Raw genomic sequence first — 24,364 nt, 5'->3', positions numbered from 1 at the left:
GGTACTGAACCTCTCACGGTGATGTCATAAAAGATGGAATCGTCCCCTGCATCACAGACATATTCTCCAGAATCTTCTGTTCCAGCCTTCTCAATAATTAGACTCCTGTGGACTCCATGTGACTCCATCTTAACCTTTCCACTTCCTTCGATTTCCAGTCCATTTCTATACCATTTCACTTCAGCATTGGAGCGGGAGAGCTCACAGGTCAACACAATGCACTCCGAAGTGAGATACTCCATCTTTGTATCATCGGTTGTATTCACTATCCTCACTGGAGATGCTGAAAGGACAGAATCACAACAGGAACACTGTGGTGAATTCATATGGAAGCACACTGTCAGTCACCCCTCACTCCTCCAATTAACACATTCATTCATTCCAACATCTCCACACACACACACACACACACACACACATACACACACACATACGCACACCCTGATTACAAAGTTAATGCTCTCATTCATCCTTTATAACCTTACTTAGTGCTTTCTAGCTTCTCTCAGGCCCTTAATTAATATTATCACTATGGTCTCACTCTCAGTCCTACAGAAATAGAGTATCAGGATTATTGGGTCTTTTTCACATAAGAAAGATGTCACTAGTGGTGTACCACAAGGATCAGACTTTTAAATGGATTCCAAAAAAGTATAATGCATGGGAATCTGGGTGTACAAGTACGTAAAACATTTAAAAATTACATCTCAGTGCAGCATGTATAGAATCCAACAGCATAGGGTCAGGCCCTTCAGCCCAAACTAGTCCAGGCTGACCAAAATGTCCCTTCGTGCTATTTCCGTGCACTTCAACCATATCCTTCTAAAGCCTTCCTATCTATGTATTTTTCCAAATGTCTTTAAATGTTGTTAATGTATCCATCTCAACCACTTCTGCTGGCAGCTCATTTCATATGCATACCACCCTCTGTGTAAAAAAAGCTGCCTCTCAGGTCCTTTTTATTCTTTTCCCTCTAACCTTAAACTGATGCCCTTTAGTCCTCGATTCCCCAACCCTGGGAAAAAGACTGAGTGCATTCACTCTATCCATGCCTCTCATAATTTTATATACTTCCATGAGATCCCCTCCTCAGTCTCCCTTCGCTCTAAAGAAAAAGTGCTCGCTCGTCCAACCTCTCCCTATAACTCAGACCCTTGTGGTCTGGCAATATTCTTGTAAATTTCTTTTGCACTCTTTCCAGTTTAATAACATCCTTCCTGTAGCAAGGTGACCAAAACTGAACACAATACTCCAAGTGCAGCCTCACCAATGTCCTGCACAACTGCAACATAACTTCCCAACTTTGATACTCAATGCCCTGACTGATGAAGACCAATCTGCCAAAAGCCTTCTTCACTGCCCTGTCTACCTGTGACTCCACTTCCAGAGAACCATGGACCTGAACTCCAAAGTCCCTTTCTTCCACTTCACTCCTTAAGGTCCTATCATTCACCACGAAACTCCTACCTTGATTTGACTTTCCAAAAGGAGAAAGTGAGGTCTGCAGATGCTGGAGATCAAAGTTGAAACTTTATTGCTGGAACAGCACAGCAGGTCAGGCAGCATCCAGGGAACAGGAGATTCGACGTTTCGGGCACAGGCCCTTCTTCAGGAATCAGTTGACTTTCCAAAATGCAAGACCTTATCTATATTAAACTCCACTTGCCATTTCTCTGTCCACTTCCCCAGCTGATCAAGATCCTGCTGCAATTTATGATAACCTTCCTCACTATCCACAATACTGCCTGTTTTAGTGTCACCTGCAAACTTACTAGTCATGTCTTGTACATTCTCATCTGAACCATGAATCTAGATAACAAACAGTAATGGGTTCAGCACCAACCCCTGAGGCACTCTACTAGTCACAGGCCTCTAGTCCAACAAGCATCCTTCTACTAATATCCTCTGCTTCCTACCATCAAACCAATTTTGTATCCAATCTGCCAGCTCCCCCGGATTACGTGCGATCTAACCTTCCAGAGCAACCTACCATGTGGAACCTTATCAAAGGCCTTACGGAAATTCACATAGACTACTTCTACCGCCCTGCACTCATCAACCTTCCTGGTTACTTTATCAAAGAACTCTAACAAAGTTGTGAGGCATGCTCTTCCACACACAAAGCCATACGCCTAATCAAACTGTCTTTCCAAATGATTGTATATCTTATACCTCAGAATTTTCTCAAGTAACTTACCTACCACGGATGTTAAGGTTACTGGTCTATAGTTCTCAGGTTTTTCTTTGCAGCCCTTCTTGAAGAAGAGCACAACATTCGCTACTCCCCATGTATATAAAAAGGCAACGGGAATTTTGACCTTCAATGTATAAGCCTTATTACAACTGTACAGGATATTAGTAAGGCAGCATCTAGAATACTGTGTAGTCTTGGTTCCCTTATTTAAGAAAGGATATGCTGGCATTGGAGGCAGTTTAAAGTGATTCACTAGCCCTATTCCTGGGGATAAAGGGGTTGACTTCTCAATAATAGGTAAAAACAATGACTGCAGATGCTGGAAACCAGATTCTGGATTTGTGGTGCTGGAAGAGCACAGCAGTTCAGGCAGCATCCAAGGAGCAGTAAAATCAACGTTTCAGGCAAAAGCCCTTCATCAGGAATATAGGATAGCTCAGTAGTTAGCCTTTATTCATTACAGTTTAAAAGAATGATGGCTGATCTTATTGAAACATAAAGCATTCTAAGGGGATTTGACAGGGTAGACGTTGAGAAAATGTTTCCACTATGGTTGGGTGGTCAGGGAGCCTGAGTTAGGGGGCATTCACTTCAGTGAATGCTCTCATTCCCTCACATAATGTCCTCCCTTCCACTTCACTGGAGGGCATTATAGGGATAAGTATTTGTTCAATTGTTCTGTATTGGGTTATGAGAGTTATTTACTATCGACACTCACTATACTTGACTAGTTAAGCCCACGCGTGGAGTCAGAGGAAAGTAATCAAATTGTTGCAATCATTAGAAGCAAATGAAAGCTGTATGCATGGATATATATTTTAAAGTACGGTGAATAAGTTCCTATTACACACCATGTTTCCACTGATGGGTGAGTGCCGAACCAGAGGACACAGCTTAAAAATATGGGGTAGACCATTTAGGACCGAGATGAGGAAAAACTTCTTCACCCAGAGAGTGGTGACTGTGTGGAATGCTCTGCCCCAGAGGACAGTGGAGGCCCAGTCTCTGGATTCATTTAAGAAAGAGTTGGATAGAGCTCTCAAGGATAGTGGAATCAAGGGTTATGGAGATAAGGCAGGAACAGGATACTGATTAAGGATGATCAGCCATGATCATATTGAATGGTGGTGCAGGCTCGAAGGGCAGAATGGCCTCCCCTGCACCTATTGTCTATTGTCATATAATCTGGTTCGTCATCTCTGTAAAACTCTGAGGCATATCAAACATCAAAATAAGGGGGAAAAGCATGAATGTAATTTCAAAATGAGGATACGAATTAGAAATTATGTCAGAGCCAGAGTGCAAGTTAGACTCTGCTTTTTCCCACACTTTGTTTTCCTTTAAAATTATTTATTCAATTCAGCCCTTTACAGAGTTTGAATTGAATCTGCTTCCACCGCCCGAGCAGGCAGCACATTCCAGATCACAACTTGCCACAGAAACCTAAATCGTTATCTCTGCTGTTTCCTTTTCCAACTTTATCTTAAACCTCTGGATATTAACCCTCATGACATTGGAAACAGTATTTACTCTATCAAAGCCCTTCAGCATTTTGAACAATTCCATAAGATTTTGTGTTGCTCTGAAGAGATCTATTCCAGATTCGCCAATCTCTCTACATTACTGAAGTTCCTTAATCCTGGTAATGTCCTAGAAAATCTCCTCAGCACCCTCTCTACTGCCCTGGTCCCACTTCACCAGTCTGTGATCAGAGCTAAATTTGTCGATATTTGTGATCCATTCAGAAGGATTCATAGATATGCTAGGAATTGCTAGAGATTACTACTTCAACAAGAGAGGACAAGTGACTTATAGAAACCATAAATTCTTGTCTGAAATGTTATAAATGACAATGCAAGTGCATTGAACAGCTGCCAGCAGAGATAGCTGCAGTGTAAAGCCAGGCTCTGGGGTTAGTTGCTATTCAGGGGCCATTATTATAATGCATATCAGATTATAGAGTCACAAAATCATACAGCATGGAAACAGACCAATCAGTCCAACTAGCCCACACTGATCATGTTCCCAGACTAAACTAGTACCACTTGCCTGCATTTGGCCCATATCCCTCCAAACCTTTTCTATTCATGTAATTATCCAAACATCTTTTAAATGATGTAACTGTACCTGCGTCCACCACTTTTTTTGGCAGTTCATTCCACACACTAACCACCCTCCATGTGAACACTTGACCCACACGCCCTTTTTAAATCTTTCTCCCCTCGTACACATTTTTCAAACTGGTTTGGGCCACTCAATGCCAAGCAACCCCTTTGCTGCTTCTTCCCTAGTCCCTTGAGCCTGTCAAGTATTGAAACATGTCTCCTTGCCAGATTACACTGACCCCTTCTGTGTCCATGTGGGGCCACGGATTTCACAAGAGAGGGGGCAGGGGAGATTTACCAGAATGTTGCCTGTGCAAGAAAGTTTCATTTATAACAAGAAATTGGACAGACTGGGGCTGTTTTTCTTGGAACAGAGGTGACTGAAATGGGACATAATTGCGATAAATAAAATGATGAGAGACATAAACAGGATACACAGGAGGAAACTTTTCCTGCTGATGGAGGGATCAATAACCCAGGGGCAAGGAGGTAAGGTACGGGACAGAAGGTTGAGAGTGGATGTGGGGGAGTTTTTCACTGACAGGGTGGTGGGAATCTGGAACTCACTGCCTGTAAGGTTGTTAAAGGTAGAAACCATCATAATATTTAAGTAGTATTTAAATGTGCACTTGTAATGCCAACTCATACAAGGTTATAGGCTGAAAAGTGCGATTAGAATTAGATTAGGTGGCTGTTTTTGATTAGCACAGATATGATGGGCCAAAGGCACTTTTCACTGTGCTGTAGATATCTATGAGGAGAAAGTGAGGTCTGCAGATGCTGGAGATCAAAGTTGAAACTTTATTGCTGGAACAGCACAGCAGGTCAGGCAGCATCCAGGGAACAGGAGATTCGACGTTTCGGGCACAGGCCGAAGAAGGGCCTGTGCCCGAAACGTCGAATCTCCTGTTCCCTGGATGCTGCCTGACCTGCTGTGCTGTTCCAGCAATAAAGTTTCAACTGTAGATATCTATGACCCTGTCATCTCACGACTGAAATTTTAATCAGAAGTGACCATCTCCTTTCTCAAATGAAGATCATACAGACAGAGGGTAGAAGAACTCACCTCCTTTCAAACTGATATTTGTTCCACAACTAATCACACAGAAAAAAAACAGATCGTTCACTTATGATCACATTGCCGTCTGTGGGATCTTTCCGTGCACAACTTGGCTCTCAAACCCACTTTGTGGCTACCTGATGGTGTGGTATTGATGTTGCTAGAAGTGGGTTGAAATCCCACTACAGCAGCTGGTGAAATTTAAGTTGCAGATTCTTGTTAAAAACCCACTTGGTTCCCTAACTTCCTTTAGGGAAGGAAAGCGCTTTATGTGGCTCTGAAAGGGTTAATACCGAGGAAAGCAATTAGCCTTACTCACTGTGAGGATCCCAAGTGGATCTGTGAGCAGTGCAGTGAAGGATCTTGAAGGATTGAGATTCATTATTTGGTCCTCATCAAAATCACTTGAACAATGTTTATCATCTCAATATAATCTGTCACTGGTTGCTGATATGTAATAAACTAGTGTTCTTAACTACAAAAGACTCTTCCAGATGGATGACAGAACCATAGAAAAAGGGAGTAAGCCACTTGACCTTTCAAGTCTGCTCCACCATTCAATGTGATCAAGACTGATCATCCAACTCAATATTCTGTTGCCTCTTTCTCCTCATAGTCTTAGATCACTTTAGCCCTAAGGACTATATCTAACTCCTTCTTGATAACATGTCATGTTTTAGCTTCAATCACTTTCCATGCAGACAATTCCATACCCTCTGGGTGAAGACATTTGTCCTGATCTTGGTCCTAAACAGCCTACCTACATCCTTGGACTGTGATCCCTGACTTCCCTCGGAACAATCTTCCTGTGTTTACCCTGTCCAGTCCCTGTTGGAATTTTGTAGGTTTTTATGAGATGCACCACTCATCCATTCTTCTAAACTCCAATGAATATAGTCATAATTGATTCAGTCTCTTCATAGGTCAGTATTGACATCTCAGGTATCAGCCTGGCAAATCTTCACTGCACTCCCTCCATAGCCAGAACATCTTGTCTCAGAAATGAAGACCAAAACTGTGTACAATTTTCCACATGTAATCACAACAAGACCTTGCATAATTGCAGCAAGACATCCCTGCTCTTTAGTAAAAGAAGTGCAGGAAGGTAGCGTGTGCTTTTCCTCTCTCACAATAAAACAAGCACGTCCTGCAGTTTCCAACACTAAAAGAGGGTGGTGGCAGCAAATCCTCACTGCTGCTCACCATATTGTATGGATAGTTACATCAAATCTTCACACCGCTGCTCACCACGCTGTATGGACTGTTAGAGGAGCAGCAACATGGTAAGCAGTGGTAAAGGTGTGGTATAACTGTATATATAACGTGGTGAGCAGTGATGAGGATTTGATGTAACTGTTCATGCAACATGTTGAGCAGCAGTGGGCATTGGACATAGCTAAACATACAACATGGTGAGCGATAAGGATTTAATATGGCTGTCCATCCATCTTGGTAAGCAGCAATGTGAGATCTTCAGCCTCAGCTTTAGGCCAGTCATTCATACAACACAAGTCATACAGCACAATTGGAGAAAGGCCAATTTCGATGGTATTAGGCAAGAACTTTCAAAAGCTGATTGGGGGTAGATGTTCGCAGGCAAAGCGACGGCTAAAAAATGGGAAGCCTTCAGAAATGAGATAACGAGAATCCAGAGAAAGTTTATTCCTGTTAGGGTGAAAGGAAAGGCTGGTAGGTATAGGGAACGCTGGATGACTAAAGAAATTGAGGGTTTGGTGAAGAAAAAGAAGGAAGCATATGTCAGGTATGGACAGGATAGATCGAGTGAATCCTTAGAAGAGTATAAAGACAGCAGGAGTATACTTAAGAGGGAAATCAGGAGGGCAAAAAGGGGACATGAGATAGCTTTGGCAAACAGAATTAAGGACATTCCAAAGGGTATTTACAAATACATTAAGGACAAAAGGGTAACGAGGAAGAGAATAAGGCCTTTGTGTGGAGCTGTAGAAAATGGGGGAGATACTAAACGAGTATTTTGCATCAATATTTACTCTGAAAAAGGACATGGAAGATATAGAATGTAGGGAAATAGATGGTGACATCTTGAAAAACATCCATATTACAGAGGAGGAAGTGCTGGATATCTTGAAAGGCATGAAGGTGGATAAATCCCCAGGACCTGATCAGGTGTAACCTAGAACTCTGTGGGAAGCTAGAGAAGTGATTGCTGGGTCCCTTGCTGAGATATTTGTATCATCGATAGTCACAGGTGAGGTGCAGGAAGACTGGAGGTTGGCAAACGTGGTGCCACTGTTTAAGAAGGATGGTAAGGACAAGCCAGGGAACTATAGACCAGTGAGCCTGACCTCGGTGGTGGGCAAGTTGTTGGAGGGAATCCTGAGGGACAGGATATACATGTATTTGGAAAGGCAAGGACTGATTACGGATAGTCAACATGGCTTTGTGTGTGGGAAATCATGTCTCACAAACTTGATTGAATTTTTTGAAGAAGTAACAAAGAAGATTGATGAGGATAGATCGGTAGATGTGAGCCATATGGATTTCAGTAAGGCGTTCGACAAGTTTCCCCATCGGAGACTGGTTAGCAAAGTTAGATCTCATGGAATACAAGGGGAACTAGCCATTTGGATACAGAACTGGCTCAAAGGTAGAAGACATAGGGTGGTGGTGGAGGGTTGTTTTTCAGACTGGAGGCCTGTGACCAGTGGACTGCCACAAGGATCAGTGCTGGGTCCATTACTTTTCATCGTTTATATAAATGATTGGGATGTGAGCATAAGAGGTACAGTTAGTAAGTTTGCAAATAACACCAAAATTGGAGGTGTAGTGGACAGCGAAGAGGGATTACAACAGGATCTTGACCAAATGGGCCAATGCGCTGAGAAGTGGCAGATGGAGTTTAATTCAGATAAATGCGAAATGCTGCAATTTGAGAAAACAAATCTTAGCAGGACTTATACACTTAATGGTAAGGTCCCAGGAAGTGTTGCTGAACAAAGAAACCTTGGAGTGCAGGTTCATAGCTCCTTAAAAGTGGAGTCACAGTAGATAGGATATTGAAGAAGGCATTTGGTATGCTTTCGTTTATCGGTCAGAGTATTGAGTACCAGAGTTGGAAGGTCATGCTGTGGCTGTACAGGACATTGGTTAGGCCACTGTTGGGATATTGCATGCAATTCTGGTCTCCATCCTATCGGAAAGATGTTGTGAAACCTGAAAGGGTTCAGAAAAGATTTACAACGATGTTGCCACGGTTGGAGGATTTGAGCTATAGGAAGAGGCTGAACAGGCTGGGTTGGTTTTCCCTGGCGCGTTGAAGGCTGTGGGGTGACCTTTCAAAGGTTTACATAATTATGAAGGGCATGAATAGGATAAATAAACAAAGTATTTTCCCTGGCGTGGGGGAGTCCAGAAGTAGAGGGCATGGGTTTAGAGAGAGAGGGGAAAGACATAAAAGAGACCTAAGGAGCAACTTTTCACACAGAGGGAGGTACGTGTATGGAATGAGCTGTCAGAGGAAGTGGTGGAGGCTAGTACAATTGCAATATTTAGAAGGCATTTGGATGGGTATATGAATAGGAAGGGTTTGGAGGGATGAGGGCCGGGTGCTAGCTGGTGGGACTAGATTGGGTTGGGACATCTGGTCGGCATGGACAGGTTGGACTGAAGGGTCTGTTTCCATGCTATACATCTCTATGACTCTAAGTAACTAGGCGAAAGTGAGGACTGCAGATGCTGGAGATCAGAGTCAAGATTAGAGTGGTGCTGGAAAAGCACAGCAGGTCAGGCAGCATCCAAGCAGCAGGAAAATCGACGTTTTGGGCCAAAGCCCTTCATCAGGAATGAGGCCTCATTGCCACAACATTAGCAACCCTCAATTCCTCCAGCACCTCACCTGTGGCCCCATATTTTCTTCCCTGGCTTCCCATTACCTCCTGAGATACCCTTGATCAAGTTCCAGAAATGTATTCATCTTTATGGTTTTAAAGATCTCCAGCACCTCTTCTTCTGTGATGTGGATTTGTAATTGGATGTAATTTTCTAAAAATCCCGGGATTCTGGATAAGTACCAAATTATATAATTCATTATAAATCTACTCATGTGATATGCCCATTCAAAAAGAGAGGGAAACAAAAAGCAGTTAACTCTAGTCCAATTAGCTTAACATCTATTGTTGGAAAAGTATTAGACACAATTACTCATGAAGTAATAGCAGAATATTTGGAAAATTATAATCTAATCAAGCAGAGTCAGCATGACTTTATGAAAAGGAAATTGTGTCTAATTAATTTATTACTTTTTTTAAGAGAGTCTCTCAACCAGAGTGGAAAGAGGGGAACCAGGAGATGTGTTGTATTTGGAATTCCAGAAGGTGTTCAACAAGATACCGCACAGGCATGACGTAAGAGTCCATGACGTTGGAGGTAGTATATTGGAATGGATAGGACACTGGCTAATGGGCAGGAATCAGTGAGTTTTGATAAGGAGTTCTTTTTCAGGTTGGTGACCTGTGACCAATGGGATTCTACAGGGATCAGTGTTTGGAGTCTAACTGTCTCTAATACATATTCATCACTTGGAGGAAGGAAGTAAATGGACTGTAGTCAAAGTTGGCATCAACACAAAAACAAGTGAAAAGGCAAATTGTGAGAGGGTTATAAATAAGTTACAGAGAGATATTGATAGATTAATTAAGCGCAGAAAAGGTTGACAAATTTTGAATAATATGGACATGTGACGTTTTTGAAGGGAAAACAAAAGAATAGAATATTGTGTAAATGGAGAAAAACTACAGAAAGCTGAAACAAAAAGGGACTTGAGAATACTTGTGTATGAAACACAAGAATGCAAATACAAAAGTTCAGCAGGTAATCAGGAAGACTAATGGAATGCTGACTGTTATTTCAATGGGGTTGGAGTATAAGAGTAGGGAGGTTTTACTGCAGTTGTTCAAGGTGCTCATAAGAGAACATCCGGAATACTGTGGGCAGTTTTAGTCCCTTTATTTAAGATAAGATATTATATCGTGGGAGTCAGTTCAGAGAATGTTCACGATGATAATCCCTGGTTTGGAGGAATTGTTTTATGAACAAAGACCAAATAGATTGGCACCCTACTCATTGAAGTTCAGGAGCAGCAACAGGAGGGAACCGGGAGGAGGTGACGTTGGTGCGAGGTGATTGTCGGGAAGGCCGGTAAGTATATTTAAACTTCTTACCTTCGGGCCAGCGAGGGAAGAGCGAGCAAAGGACTTCTGGGAAAGGTAAGGAGAACAGTTTATATTTGCGTGGTTGCGTTACCCGAGACACACCCGTCTCCCACCCATCCTTCTCCTCTAACCTAAAAAAAAAGTTGTGGGAGCCAGATTGACAAGGTAAGGTAACTAGTTTATTCCTAATCCTGGAATGTTCCTCCTGCAGAATGTGGGAAGTAAGGTCACCACTAGTGTCCCTGCTGACTACATCTGTGGGAATTGCACGCAACACCAGCTCCTCGAAAACCGCGTTAGGGAACTGGAGCTGGAGTTGAATGAACTTCGGATTATTCGGGAGGCAGAGGGGATTATTGACAGGATTTAGAGAGGTAGTCACTCCCCAGATAAAAGAAAAAGACAGATGGGTGACAGTTAGGGGACAGAAAGGGAACCAGCATGCAGTGCAGGGATCTCCTGTGCCCATTCCCCTCAACAATAAGTATACCGTTTTGGATATTGTTGGGGGGATTGACTTACCAGGGGAAAGCAGTGGGGCACCTGCTGCTCAGAAGGGAAGGGGGAAGAGGAGCAGAGCAGTAGTCATTGGGGACTCGATAGTTAGGGGGACAGATAGGGGGCTCTATGGGAACGAGAGAGACTCACGGTTGGTGTGTTGCCTCCATGGTGCCAGGGTCTGTGATGTCTCTGATCGTGTTTTTGGGATCCTTCGGGGGGGAAGGAGAGCAGCCCAAGTCGCGGTCCACATTGGCACCAACGACATAGGTCGAAAGAGAGATGGGGACTTGAGGCAGAAATTCAGAGAGCTAGGATGGAAGCTTAGAGCTAGGACGGAAGCTTAGAGCTAGGACAAACAGAGTTGTTTTCTCTGGTTTGCTGCCCATGCCACGTGCTAGTGAGGTGAAGAATAGGGAGAGAAAGGAGTTGAACACGTGGCTACAGGGATGGTGCAGTAGTGAGGGTTTCGGGTTTTTGAATAATTGGAGCTCTTCCTGGGGTAGGTGGGACCTCTACAAGCAGGATGGTCTTCATCTAAACCAGAGGGGTGCCAATATCCTGAGTGGGAAATTCGCTAAAGCTATTAAGTTGGATTTAAACTAATACAGCAGGGGGATGGGAACCAAAATTGTAGGACAGATACAGAAGAGAATGAGAGTAGGGAGTTCCAAAATCAAGTATCTGACACTGGCAAGCGAGTACCTGGTTTGAAGTGTGTGTACTTCCACGTGAGGAGTATCCGAAATAAAGTGGGTGAACTGGCAGCGTGGGTTGGTACCTGGGACTTCGATGTTGTGGCCATTACGGAGACATGGATAGAGCAGGGACAGGAATGGCTGTTGCAGGTTCCGGGATTCAGATGTTTCAGTAAGAACAGAGAAGATGGTAAAAGATATTACAGTTGTAGAAAGGATGTTTGGGGACTCGTTAACTGAGGTAGTATGGGCTGAGGTCAGAAACAGGAAAGAAGTCATCATGCTGGGAGTTTTCTATAGGCCTCCGAATAGTCCCAGTGATGTAGAGGAAAGGATAGCAAAGATGATTCTCGATAGGAGTGAGAGAGGCAGGGTAGTTGTCATGGGGGACTTCAACTATCCAAATATTGACTGGGAACACTACAGTACGAGTACTATAGATGGGTCAGTTTTTGTCCAGTGTGTGCAGGACGGCTTCCTGACACAGTATGTTGACAGGCCTACAAGGGGCGAAGCCACTTTAGATTTAGTATTGGGTAACGAGCCTGGCCAGGTGTTAGATTTGGAAGTAGGTGAACACTTTGGAGACAGCGATCACAATTCTGTCAGATTTACTTTAGTGATGGAAAGGGATAGGTGTACTCCACTGAACAAGAGTTACAGCTGGGGGAAGGGGTATTACGATGCAATTAGGAAAGATTTAGGAAGCGTAGAATGGGGAAGGAAACTGCAGGGGATGAGCACATTAAAAACGTGGAGCTTATTCAAGGAAAAGCTCCTGTGTGTCTTAAATAAGTATGTACCTGTCAGGCAGGGAGAAAGATATAGAACACGTGAGACGTGGTTTACTAAGGAAGTGGAATCCCTGGTCAAGAAGAAGAAGGAGGTTTATGTAAGACAAAATGTGAAAACTCAGTTAGGGCGCTTGAGGATTACAAGGAAGTAAGGAAAGACCTAAAAAGGGAGCTCAGAGAGCCAGGAGGAGACATGAGAAGTTGTTGGCGGATAGGATCAGGGTTAACCCTAAGGCTTTCCATAGTTATAAAAACAATGACTGCAGATGCTGGAAACCAGATTCTGGATTAGTGGTGCTGGAAGAGCACAGCAATTCAGGCAGCATCCGAGGACAGGCAAAATCGACGTTTCGGGCAAAAGCCCTTCATCAGGAATAAAGGCAGAGAGCCTGAAGCATGGAGAGATAAGCTAGAGGAGGGTGGGGGTGGGGAGAGAGTAGCATAGACTCCCTGAGATTCTTGTACAGAGAGGAGGAAAACTTCTTCAAGGCAGGCATCCTTGCAAGAGGATTCGCAGTAGGGTTAAAATCAACGAGGTAAAAACAATGACTGCAGATGCTGGAAACCAGATTCTGGATTAGTGGTGCTGGAAGAGTTATGTCAGGAATAAAAGAATGACGAGAGTTAAATTAGGGCCAATCAAGGATAATAGTGGGAAGTTGTGACTGGAGTCAGGGGAGATAGGGAAGCACTAAATAAATATTTTTCGACAGTGTTCATTATAGAAAATGAAAATGTTGGCGAGGAAGATACAGAGATACTTGCATCTAGACCAGAAGAGGTTGAGGTTCACACGAAAGAGGTATTAAAAATACTGCAGAGCGTGAAAATAGACAAGTCCCCTGGGTCGGATGGGATCTATCCTAGGATCCTCTGGGAAGCAAGGGAAGAGATTGCTCAGCTTTTGGCATTAATCTTCAAATCATCATTGTCTACAGGAATAGTGCCTGAGGACTGGAGGATAGCAAATGTGGTTCCCCTGTTCAAAAAGGGTAGTAGAGACAACCCTGATAATTACAGACCAGTGAGTCTCACTTCAGTTGTTGGTAAAGTGTTGGAAAAGGTTATAAGAGATAGGATTTATAACCATCTAGAAAAGAATAATCTGATCAGGGACAGTCAGCACGATTTTGTGAAGGGTAGGTCGTGCCTAACAAATCTTATTGAGTTTTTTGACAAAGTGACCAAACAGGTAGATGAGAGTAAACCAGTTGATGTGGTGTATATGGATTTCAGCAAGGCGTTTTATAAGGTTCCCCACAGTAGGCTATTATATAAAATGCGGAGGAATGGGATTGTGGGAGACATAACAGTTTGGATCAGTAATTGGCTTGTTGAAAGAAAACAAAGGTCGTAGTTGATGGAACATGTTCATCTTGGTGTCCAGTTACTAGCGGCGTACCGCAAGGGTCGGTGTTGGGTCCACTGCTGTTAGTCATTTTTATAAATGACCTGGATGAGGGTTTAGAAGGGTGGGTTAGTAAATTTGCAGACGACACTAAGGTCGGTGGAATTGTGGATAGTGACGAAGGATGCAGTAGGTTGCAGAGAGACATAGATAGGATGCAGAACGGGACTAAGAGGTGGCAAATAGAGTTTAATGTGGACAAGTGTGAGGTGTTACACTTTGGACGGAGTAATCAGAATGCAAAGTACTGGGCTAATGGTAAGATTCTTGGGAGTGCAGATGAGCAGAGAGATCTCGATGTCCATGTACACAGATCCCTGAAAATTGCCACCCAGATTGACAGGGTTGTTAAGAAGGCGTACAGTGTTTTGGCCTTTATTTAACAGAGGGATTGAGTTCCAGAACCAGGAGGTTATGCTGCAGCTGTACAAAGCTCTGGTACGACCACACTTGGAGTATTATGTACATTCTGGTCACCGCATTATAAGAAGGATGTGGAAGCTTTGGAAACGGTGCAGAGGAAATTTACTAGGATGTTGCCTTGTATGGAAGGAATGTCTTATGAGGAAAGGCTGAGGGCCTTGAGGCTGTTCTCATTAGAGAGAAGAAGGTTGAGAGGTAACTTAATAGAGACATACAAGATAATCAGAGGGTTAGATACAGTGGATAGGGAGAGCCTTTTTCGAAGTATGGGGGTGGCAAACACGAGGGGACACAAATTTAAAGTGAGGGGAGGTAGGTATAAGACAGATGTCAGAGGTAGTTTCTTTACTCAGAGGGTAGTAAGGGTATGGAACGCTTTGCCTGCAACGGTAGCAGATTCACCAAGTTTAAGTGCATTTAAGTCGTCACTGGATAGGCAAATGGACATACACGGAATAGTGTAGGTGGGATGGGTTTCAGATTAGTATGACAGGGCGACGCAACATCGAGGGCCGAAGTGCCTGTACTGCGCTGTAATGTTCAATGTTCTAAGTGATCATACTGAAACATATAGGATTCTTAAGCGACTTGACAGAGTTATGAGAAGTTTTCCCTCACGGGAGAAATTAGAACCAGAGTGAAGGGTTGACGATTTAAGACTGAGATGAGGAGGAATTTCTTCTCTCAGATGTTTGACAGTTTTTTGAATTTCTTGCCATAGACAGCTGAGTGGACAGGGTCCTTTTATATATTTAAGGCTGAGATAGATTCTTGATCAGAAGAATCAACAGTTATGGGAAAAAGAAAGGAAAGTGGACAGGAGGAGAGTCAGATCACCAATTATCTTATTGAATGGTGGAGCAGGTTTGATGGGGCTGATTGGCCTACTCCTGTCCCAATTTTTAAGAAAATTCATTACTGGGATGTGGGCATCGCTGGTCAGCCAACATTTATTGTGCATCCCGAGTTGCTCAAGAAGCTTTCTTGAACCACTGCAGACCATCTGCTGTGGTGTGACCCAAAAGGCATTGGCAGGGAATTCCGCCATTCTGATCCAGCGACAGTGAAAGAATGACAATATATTTCCAAGTCAAGATAATGAGTAGCTTGGAGGAGAACGTGAAAGTAGCGGTGCTTTCATGGATCTGCTATCCTTGTCCTTGGAGGTAGAAGAGATCACAGGCTTAGAAGATGCTTGCTGAAGATCGTTGGTAAATGTACGCAGTACATCTTGGAGACTGACACTCATTAACAGCCATGTGCACCATGGTGTAAGGGAGTGGATGCTTGGGGCTCTTGTGCCCTGGATGTTGTCAACCTTCTTGACAGTTGTTGGAACTGCATCCATCCAGAAAGTGGGGAGAATTCTATCATACTCCCATGCTTTGGGGAGTCAGGAGGTGAGTTACCTTGTCTTGTAGTCACTCCATTTATATAGTGAGTCCAGTTCAGTTTCTGGTCAATGGTAACCCCAAGGATATTGATAGTGGAGGATTCAGTGATGAGGGGAAAGACATAAAAACCTAAGGGGCAACTTTTTCACGCAGAGGGTGGTACGTGTATGGAATGAGCTGCCAGAGGATGTGGTGAAGGCTGGTATAATTGCAACATTTAAGAGGCATCTGGATGGGTATATGAATAGGAAGGGTTTGGAGGGATATGGGACGGGTGCTGGCAGGTGGAACTAGATTGGGTTGGGACATCTGGTCGGCATGGACGAATTGGATGGAAGGGTCTATTTCCATGCTGTACATCTCTAGGACTCTATGACACCATTCAAAGTCAAAGGGCAGTGGTTAGCTTGCCCGAATTTGGTGATGGTCATAACCTGGTATTTGTTTGGTGCGAAGGTTATTTGCCACTTGTCAGTCTAAGCCTGGATATTGTCCAGACATTATTGCATTTGAACATGGACTGGTTCAGTATCTGAGAATGCTACTGAACATTATGCAATCTTCAGCAAACATACCCACTTCTGACCTTATGGTGGTGGGAAGGTCATTTATGAAGCATTTCATATGGTCTAAGGTCTCTATTCATTCATTGAGAAAAGCAACCTTGTGACTTTAACTCAAAAGAATGACCGTAGGAATTGTTGACGAATCCTAGTCACATTTCAGAATCAGAATCAGAATCCCTACAGTGTAGAAGCAGGCCATTCAGCCCATTGAGCCCATATTGACTCGATCAGGTGTACCCTAGAACTCTGAAAAGCGAGGGAAGTGATTGCTGGACCCCTTGCTGAGATATTTGTACCATCGATAATTACAGGCGAGGTTCCAGCAGTCTGGAGGTTGGCTAACGTGGAGCCATTATTTAAGAAAAGTGGTAAGGACAAGACAGGGAACCATAAACCGGTGAGTCTGATGTTGGTGATAGGCAAGTTGTTGAACAGAATCCTGAGGGACAGGATTTACACGTATTTGGAAAGGCAGGACAGATGAGGGATAGTCAACATGGCTTTCTGAATGGGAAATCGTGTTTCACAAACTTGATTGAGTTTTTTGAAAAAGTAACAAAGATGATTGATGAGGGCAGAGCTATATGAACTTCAGTAAAGTGTTCAACAAGGTTCTACATGGGATATTGGTTACCAAGGTTAAATCCCATGGAATACTGGAAGAACGAGCCAAGTGGATATAGAACTGGCTCAGAGGTAGAAATCATAGGGTGGTGGTGGAGGTTGTTTTTCAGATTGGAGGCCCATGACCAGTGGAGTGCCACAAAAATCGATGCTGAATCCACTACATTTCATCATTTATAGAAATGATTTGGAGGTATAGTTAGTAGAGTCATAAAGTCACAGAGGTGTACAGCATGGAAACTGACCCTTCGGTCCAACCCGTCCATACCGACCAGATATCCCAACCCAATCTAGTCCCACCTGCCAGCATCCAGCCCATATCCCTCCAAATCCTTCCTATTCATTTACCCATCCAAATGCCTCTTAAATGTTACAATTGTACCAGTCTCCACCTCTTCCTCTGGCAGTTCATTCCATACACATACCACCCTCTGTGTGAAAAGGTTGCCCCTTAGGTCTCTTTTATATCTTTCCCCTCTCACCCTAAACTTATGCCCTCTAGTTCTGGACTCCCCGACCCCAGGGAAAAGACTTTGCCTATTTACCCAATCCATGCACCTCATAATTTTATAAACCTCTACAAGGTCACCCCTCAGCCTCCGACGCTCCAGGGAAAACAGCCCCAGCCTTTCCCCTCTCCCTATAGCTCAAATTCTCCAACCCTGGCAACATCCTTGTAAATCTTTTCTGAACCCTTTCAAGTTTCACAACATCTTTCCAGTAGGAAGGAGACCAGAATTGCACGCAATATTCCAACAGTGGCCTAACCAATGTCCTGTACAGCCTCAACAAGACCTTACAACTCCTGTACTCAATACTCTGACCAATAAAGGAAAGCATACCAAACGTCTTCTTCACTATCCTATCTACCTGCGACTCCACTTTCAAGGAGCTATGAACCTGCACTCTTTGTTCAGCAACACTCCCCACGACCTTACCATTAAGTGTATAAGTCCTGCTAAGATTTGCTTTCCCAAAATGCAGCACCTCACATTTATCTGAATTAAACTCCATACAACATAGAACATAACAGTGCAGTACAGGCCCTTTGGCCCTCGATGTTGCGCCGACCTTTCATACCAATCTGAAGCCCATCTAACCTACACTATTCCATGTACGTCCATATGCTTGTCCAATGACGACTTAAATGTACTTAAAGTTGGCGAATCTATTACCGGTGCAGGCAAAGCATTCCATACCCTTACTACTCCATCTGCCACTTCTCAGCCCATTGGCCCATCTGGTCAAGATCCTGTTGTAATCTGAGGTAACCCTCTTCGCTGTCCACTACACCTCCAATTTTGGTGTCATCTGCAAACTTACTAACTGTACCTCTTATGCTTGCATCCAAATCATTTATGCAAATGACAAAAAGTAGAGGACCCAGCACCGATCCTTGTGGCACTCCACTGGTCACAGGCCTCCTGAAAAACGTCTGAAAAACAACTCTCCACCACCACCCTCTGTCTTCTACCTTTGAGCCAGTTCTGTATCCAAATGGCTAGTTCTCCCTGTATTCCGTGAGATCTAACCTCGCTAATCAGTCTCCCATGGGGAACCTTGTCGAACGCCTTACTGAAGTCCATATAGTAAGTTTGTAGATGATACCAAAATTGGAAGTGTAGTGGACAGCAAAGAAGGTTACCTCAGATTACAACAGGACCTTAATCAGATAGGCCTATGGGCTGAGAAGTGGCAGATGGAGTTTAATTTAGATAAATGCGAGATGTTGCTTTTTGGAAGACCAAATCTCAGCAGGACTTCAACACTTCATGGTAAAGTCCGAGGCAGTGTTGTTGAACAGAGAGACCTTGAAGTGCAGGTTCATAGCACCTTGAAAGTGGAGTCACAGGTAGATAGGATTGTGAAGAAGGTGTTTGGTATGCTTTCCTTTATTGGTAAGAGCATTCAGTATAGGAGTTGAGAGGTGAAGTAGCAGCTGTACAGGATATTGGTTAGGCTACTTTTGGAACACTGCATGCAATTCTGGCCTCCTTCCTATTGGAAGGAAATTCCAAAACTTGAAAGGGTTCAGAAAAGATTTACAAGGATGTTGCCAGGAATGGAGGATTTGAGCTATAGGGAGAGGCTGAATAGGCTAGGGCTATTTTCCCTGGAGCGTCGAAAGCTGAGGGGTGACCTCATAGAGGTTTATAAAATCATGAGAGGCATGGATATGATTAATAGACAAAGTCTTTTCCCTGGTGCGGGGGAGTCCAGAACTAGAAGATATAGGCTTAGGGTGAGAGGGGAAAGATATAAAAGGGACCTAAGGAAATAAGGCCTTCTGTCCAACTCGTTCATGCTGAACAGGTTCCCTAACCTAATGCAGTCCCATGCGCAACACTTGGTCCATATCCTTCGAAATCTTTCCTATTCATAGATCCATCCAGATGCCTTTTAAGAGCTTTTATTGTACCAGTCTCCACCACTTCTTCTGGCAGCTCATTCCATACACGCTCCACTCTGTGTGAAAACGTTGCCCCCTAGGTCTCTTTTATATCTTTCCCCTCTCACCCCAAACCTATGCCCTCCAGTTCGGGACTCCCCCACTGCAGGGAAAAGACCTTGTCTATTTATTCTATCCAGGATTTATGATTTTATATATCTCTATAAGGTCAGCCCACAGCCCCTGACGCTTCATGGAAAACAGCCCCAGCCTATTCAGCCTCTCCTGATAGCTCAAATGCTCAAAGCCTGGCAACATCCTTGTGAATCTTTCCTGAACCCTTTCAAGTTTCACAACATTATTCTGATAGGAAGGAGACCAGGATTGCACACAATACAGTAGTAACCCCGTGCCTATACGGGATACGTTCCCTGACCTATTGCGGAAACCCGAAACCACAGATAGGAGTGAACCCACTCATTTCAATTGGAATCTTACCTTCCTGGTCGCTGGTTCCAGAAGGTTTCCTATAATACGTTAGGCCCGCAAGAAACCGTGGATAACTGAAACCTCAGAAAACGATTCCATGGATACAGGGTTCGCCCTGTATTCCAAAGGTGGCCTAACAAATGTCCTGTACAGCTGCAATATGACCTCCTAATTTCCTCTACTCAGTGCACTGACCAATAGAGGAGAGCATACCAAACGCCTTCTTCACTATCCTATCTACCTGCGACTCCACTTTCAAGGAGCTATGAACCTGCACTCCAAGGTCTCTTTGTTCAGCAACTCTCTCGGACCTTACCATGAAGTGTATATGTCCTGCTAAGATTTGCTTTCTCAAAATGCAGCACCTTGCATTTATCTAAATTAAACTCCATCTGCCACTTCGCAGCCCACTGACTCATCTGACCAGGATCCCGTTGTAATCTGAGGTAACTTTCTTTGCTGTCCACGACACCTTCATCATGGTGTAATCTGCAAACTTACTAACTATACCGCTTACGCTCACATCCAAATCACTTAAAGAAATGATGAAAAGTAATGGACTCAGCACCGATCCTTGTGGCACTCCACTGGTCACAGGCCTCCAGTCTGAAAAACAACTCTCCACCAACATCCTCTGTCTTCTACCTTTGAGCCAGTTCTGTATCCAAATGGCTAGTTCTCCCTGTATTCCATGAGATCTAACCTTGCTAACCAGTCTCATAGGGGAACCTTGTCAGACGCCTTATTGAAGTCTATATAGATCACATCTACTGCTCTGCCCTCATCAATCCTCTTTGTTATTTCTTCAAAAAACTCAATCAAGTTTGTGAGACATGATTTCCCACGCACAAAGCCATGGTGACTATCCCTAATCAGTCCTTGCCTTTCCAAATACATGTACATCCTGTCCCTCAGGATTCCCTCCAACAACTTGCCCACCACTGAGGTCAGGCTCACTGGTCAATAGTTCCCTGTCTTTTCCTTACCACCTTTCTTAAACAGTGGCACCATGTTAGCCAACCTCCAATCTTCCGGCACCTCATTTGTGACTATCGATGATACATTTATCTTAGTGAGAGGCCCAGCAATCATTTCCCTAGCTTCCCACAGAGTTCTGGGGTACACCTGATCAGGTCCTGGGGATTTATCCACTTTTATGCATTTCAAGACATCCTCCTCTGTAATATGGACATTTTTCATTATGTCACCAACTATTTCCCTACATTCTATATCTTCCATATCCTTTTCCACCGTAAATACTGATGCAAAATACTTGTTTAGTATCTCACCCATCTGCTGCGGCTCCCCACACCAGCCGCCTTGCTGACCTTTGTGGGGCCCTATTCTCTCCCTAGCTACCCTTTTGTCCTTAATGTATTTGTAAAAAACTTTTGGATTCTCCTTAATTCTATTTGTCAAAGCTATCTCATGTCCCCTTTTTGCCCTCCTGATTTTCCTCTTAAGTATACTCCTACTGCCTTTATACTCTTCTAAGGATTCACTCAATCTATCCTATCTATACCTGACATATGCTTCCTTCTTTTTCTTAACCAAACCCTCAACTTCATTAGGCATCCAGCATTCCCTATGCCTACCAGCCTTTCTTTTCACACTAACAGGAATTTGGATTCTTTCTCTGGATTCTCGTTATCTCATTTCTGAAGACTTCCCATTTTCCAGCCGTCCCTTTACCTGCGAACATCTGCCTCCAATCATCTTTCAAAAGTTCTTGCCTAATATCGACAAAATTGGCCTTTCTCCAAATTAGAACTTCAACTTTTAGATCTGGTCATTCCTTTTCCATCACTATTTTAAAACAAATAGAATTATGTTTCTATTAGCCCCAACGTGCTCCCCCACGGTCACCTCAGTCACCTACCCTGTCTTATTTCCCAAGAGTAGGTCAAGTTTTGCATGTTGGTAAAAACAATGACTGCAGATGCTGGAAACCAGATTCTGGATTAGTGGTGCTGGAAGAGCACAGAAGTTCAGGCAGCATCCGAGGAGCAGCAAAATCGACGTTACGGGCAAAAGCCCTTCATCAGGAATACAGGCAGAGAGCCTGAAGCGTGGAGAGATAAGCTAGAGGAGGGTGGGTGTGGGGAGAAAGTAGTATGGAGTACAATAGGTGAGTGGGGGAGGGGATGAAGGTGATAGGTCAGGGAGGAGGGTGGAGTGGATAGGTGGAAAAGAAGATAGGCAGGTAGGACAAGTCATGGGGACAGTGCTGAGCTGGAAGTTTGGAACGAGGGTGAGGTGGGGGAAGGGCAAATAAGGAAACTGTTGAAGTCCACATTGATGCCCTGGCGTTGAAGTGTTCCGAGGCAGAAGATGAGGCGTTCTTCCTCCAGGCGTCTGGTGGTGAGAGAGCGGCGGTGAAGGAGGCCCAGGACCTCCATGTCCTCGACAGAGTGGGAGGGGGAGTTGAAACGTTGGGCCACAGGGCGGTGTGGTTGATTGGTCCAAGTTTTGCATGTTCTCTAGTAGGTACATCCACAATCTGAATCAGAAAATGTTCTTGTACACACTTAACAAATTCCTCTCCATCTAAACCCTTAATACTTTGGCACATAGTCCCAAGTCTATGCTTGGAAAGTTAAAATCCCCTACTATAACTACCCTATTATTCTTACAGATAACTGAGATCTCCTTACAAATTTGTTTCTCAATTTCCTTCTGACTATTAAGGGTTCTATAATACAATTCCAACAAAGTGAATATCCCTTTCTTATTTCTCAGTTCCACCCAAGTAACATCCGTGAATGTATTTCCGGCAATATCCTCCCTCAGTCCAGCTGTAATGCTATCCCTTATCAAAAACACCACTCCCTCTCCTCTCTTGCTTCCCTTTCTATCCTTCCTGTAGCATTTGTATCCTGGAATATTAAGCTGCCAGTCCTGCCCATCCCTGAACCATGTTTCTGTAAATTGCTCTGATATCCCAGTCCCATGTTCTTAACCATGTCCTGAGTTCATCTGCCTTCCCTATTAGGCCCCTTGCATTGAAATAAATGCAGTTTAATTTATTAGTCCTACCTCATCCCTGCTTGCCCTGACTGTTTGACTTGCTTCCATCACTATTTTAATACTAATAGAATTATGGTCGCTGGTCCCAAAGTGCTCCCACAGACACCTCAGTCATCTGCCCTATCTTATTTCCCAAGAGTAGGTCAAGTTTTGCACCTTCTCCAGTAGGTCCATCCACATACTGAATCAGAAAATTTTCTTGTACACACTTAACAAATTCCGCTCCATCTAAACCCTCAACACTATGGCACATATTCCCAGTCTATGTTTGGAAAGTTAAAATCCCTTACCATAACCAGTCTATTATTCTTACAGATAACTGAGATCACCTTACAAATCTGTTTCTCAATTTCCCTCTGACTATTAGGGGGTCTATAATACAATCCCAACATCAATCAAGTTCACGAGACATGATTTCCTCCGCACAAAGCCATGGTGACTATCCCTAATCAGTCCTTGCGTTGCCAAATACATTTAAATCCTGTCCCTCAGGATTCCCTCCAACAACTTGCCCACCATCAATATCAGGCTCACCAATCTATAGTTCCCTGGTTTTTCCTTACCACCTTTCTTAAATCGTGGCACCACATTAGCCACCCTCCTGTCTCCGGCACCTCACCTGTGACTATCGGTGATACAAATATCTCAGCAAGGGCCCAGCAATCACTTCCGTGGCTTTCCACAGAGTACTAGGGTACACCTGATCAGGTCCTGGGGATTTATCCACTTCTTTGTATTTCAAGACATCCAGCACCTCCTCCTCTGTTTTATGGACATTTTTCAAGTTGTCACCATCCATTTCCCCACATTCTACATCTTCCATGTCCTTCTCTACAGTAAACACTGATGCAAAATACTCATTTAGTCCCCCGCCCCCATCTCCTGCAGCTCCACACATAGGCCGCTTTGCTGATCTTTGAGGGTCTCATGATCTCTCCCTAGTTACCGTTTTGTCCTTAATGTATTTATAAAAATCCTTTAGATTCTCACCCAAGGGTGTAATCAAATCTAGATTCCTGACGCTGTGGGGAAGCACTGCTAACCACTGAGCCACCGTACTGGTCCAAAGAAAATGTGCCTCAAATGGCTGAGTGAGTTTAACCTTTTAAGACTGAAGAACAAATGATCAAAGGACAGCAGAATCTATTGAGATTAGTGTTGTTGGCACAATATATTTATTCTGTACAGACAATAAAACAGGAATCTGTGACTATTCTGGATTGGCAAAAATGTTTTCCAATCCTTATGGATAGAACAAGTTGGGATCTGAAAGAAGCAAGACTCAACATCTGGCCCTCCTCACAGTTTCTCTATTGTGCTCTCTCGAGTTACATTGATGACTACCGTATAAATGGAACTACTTGCGCATTCAAGAGGATTTTGGATGATTGTTTGGATAGAAATAGTGTGCAGGGATATGGTGACAAAGGCAGGAGAATGGCACCAGATAATAGAACCAGTGCAGATACACTGCTTCTGCACTATAACAATCCTGTGATTCTATGT

At 43.7% G+C, this 24,364-nt stretch overlaps 1 protein-coding gene across 18 annotated transcripts in view; it reads right to left on the bottom strand.

Moving 5' to 3' along the window:
* obsl1a (obscurin like cytoskeletal adaptor 1a) overlaps positions 1–24,364 on the bottom strand; it is a 306,290-nt gene that overhangs the window by 223,964 nt on the left and 57,962 nt on the right. For all 18 annotated transcript variants that reach the window (XM_087989381.1, XM_087989386.1, XM_087989383.1 and 15 more), the window contains one exon: positions 11–283. In XM_087989381.1, coding sequence (XP_087845507.1) covers positions 11–283 — 273 coding nt within the window. The remainder of the gene's footprint in view (positions 1–10; positions 284–24,364) is intronic.

Source organism: Chiloscyllium plagiosum, unplaced genomic scaffold (genome assembly GCF_037043375.1).
Source record: "Chiloscyllium plagiosum isolate Xiang-an unplaced genomic scaffold, Cpla_swu_hap1 HiC_scaffold_7, whole genome shotgun sequence".
In the NCBI taxonomy this organism is placed as follows: Eukaryota; Metazoa; Chordata; class Chondrichthyes; order Orectolobiformes; family Hemiscylliidae; genus Chiloscyllium; species Chiloscyllium plagiosum.
The sequence above is the reverse complement of the archived record's forward strand: the minus strand, read 5'-3'. Positions and strand labels throughout refer to the sequence as shown.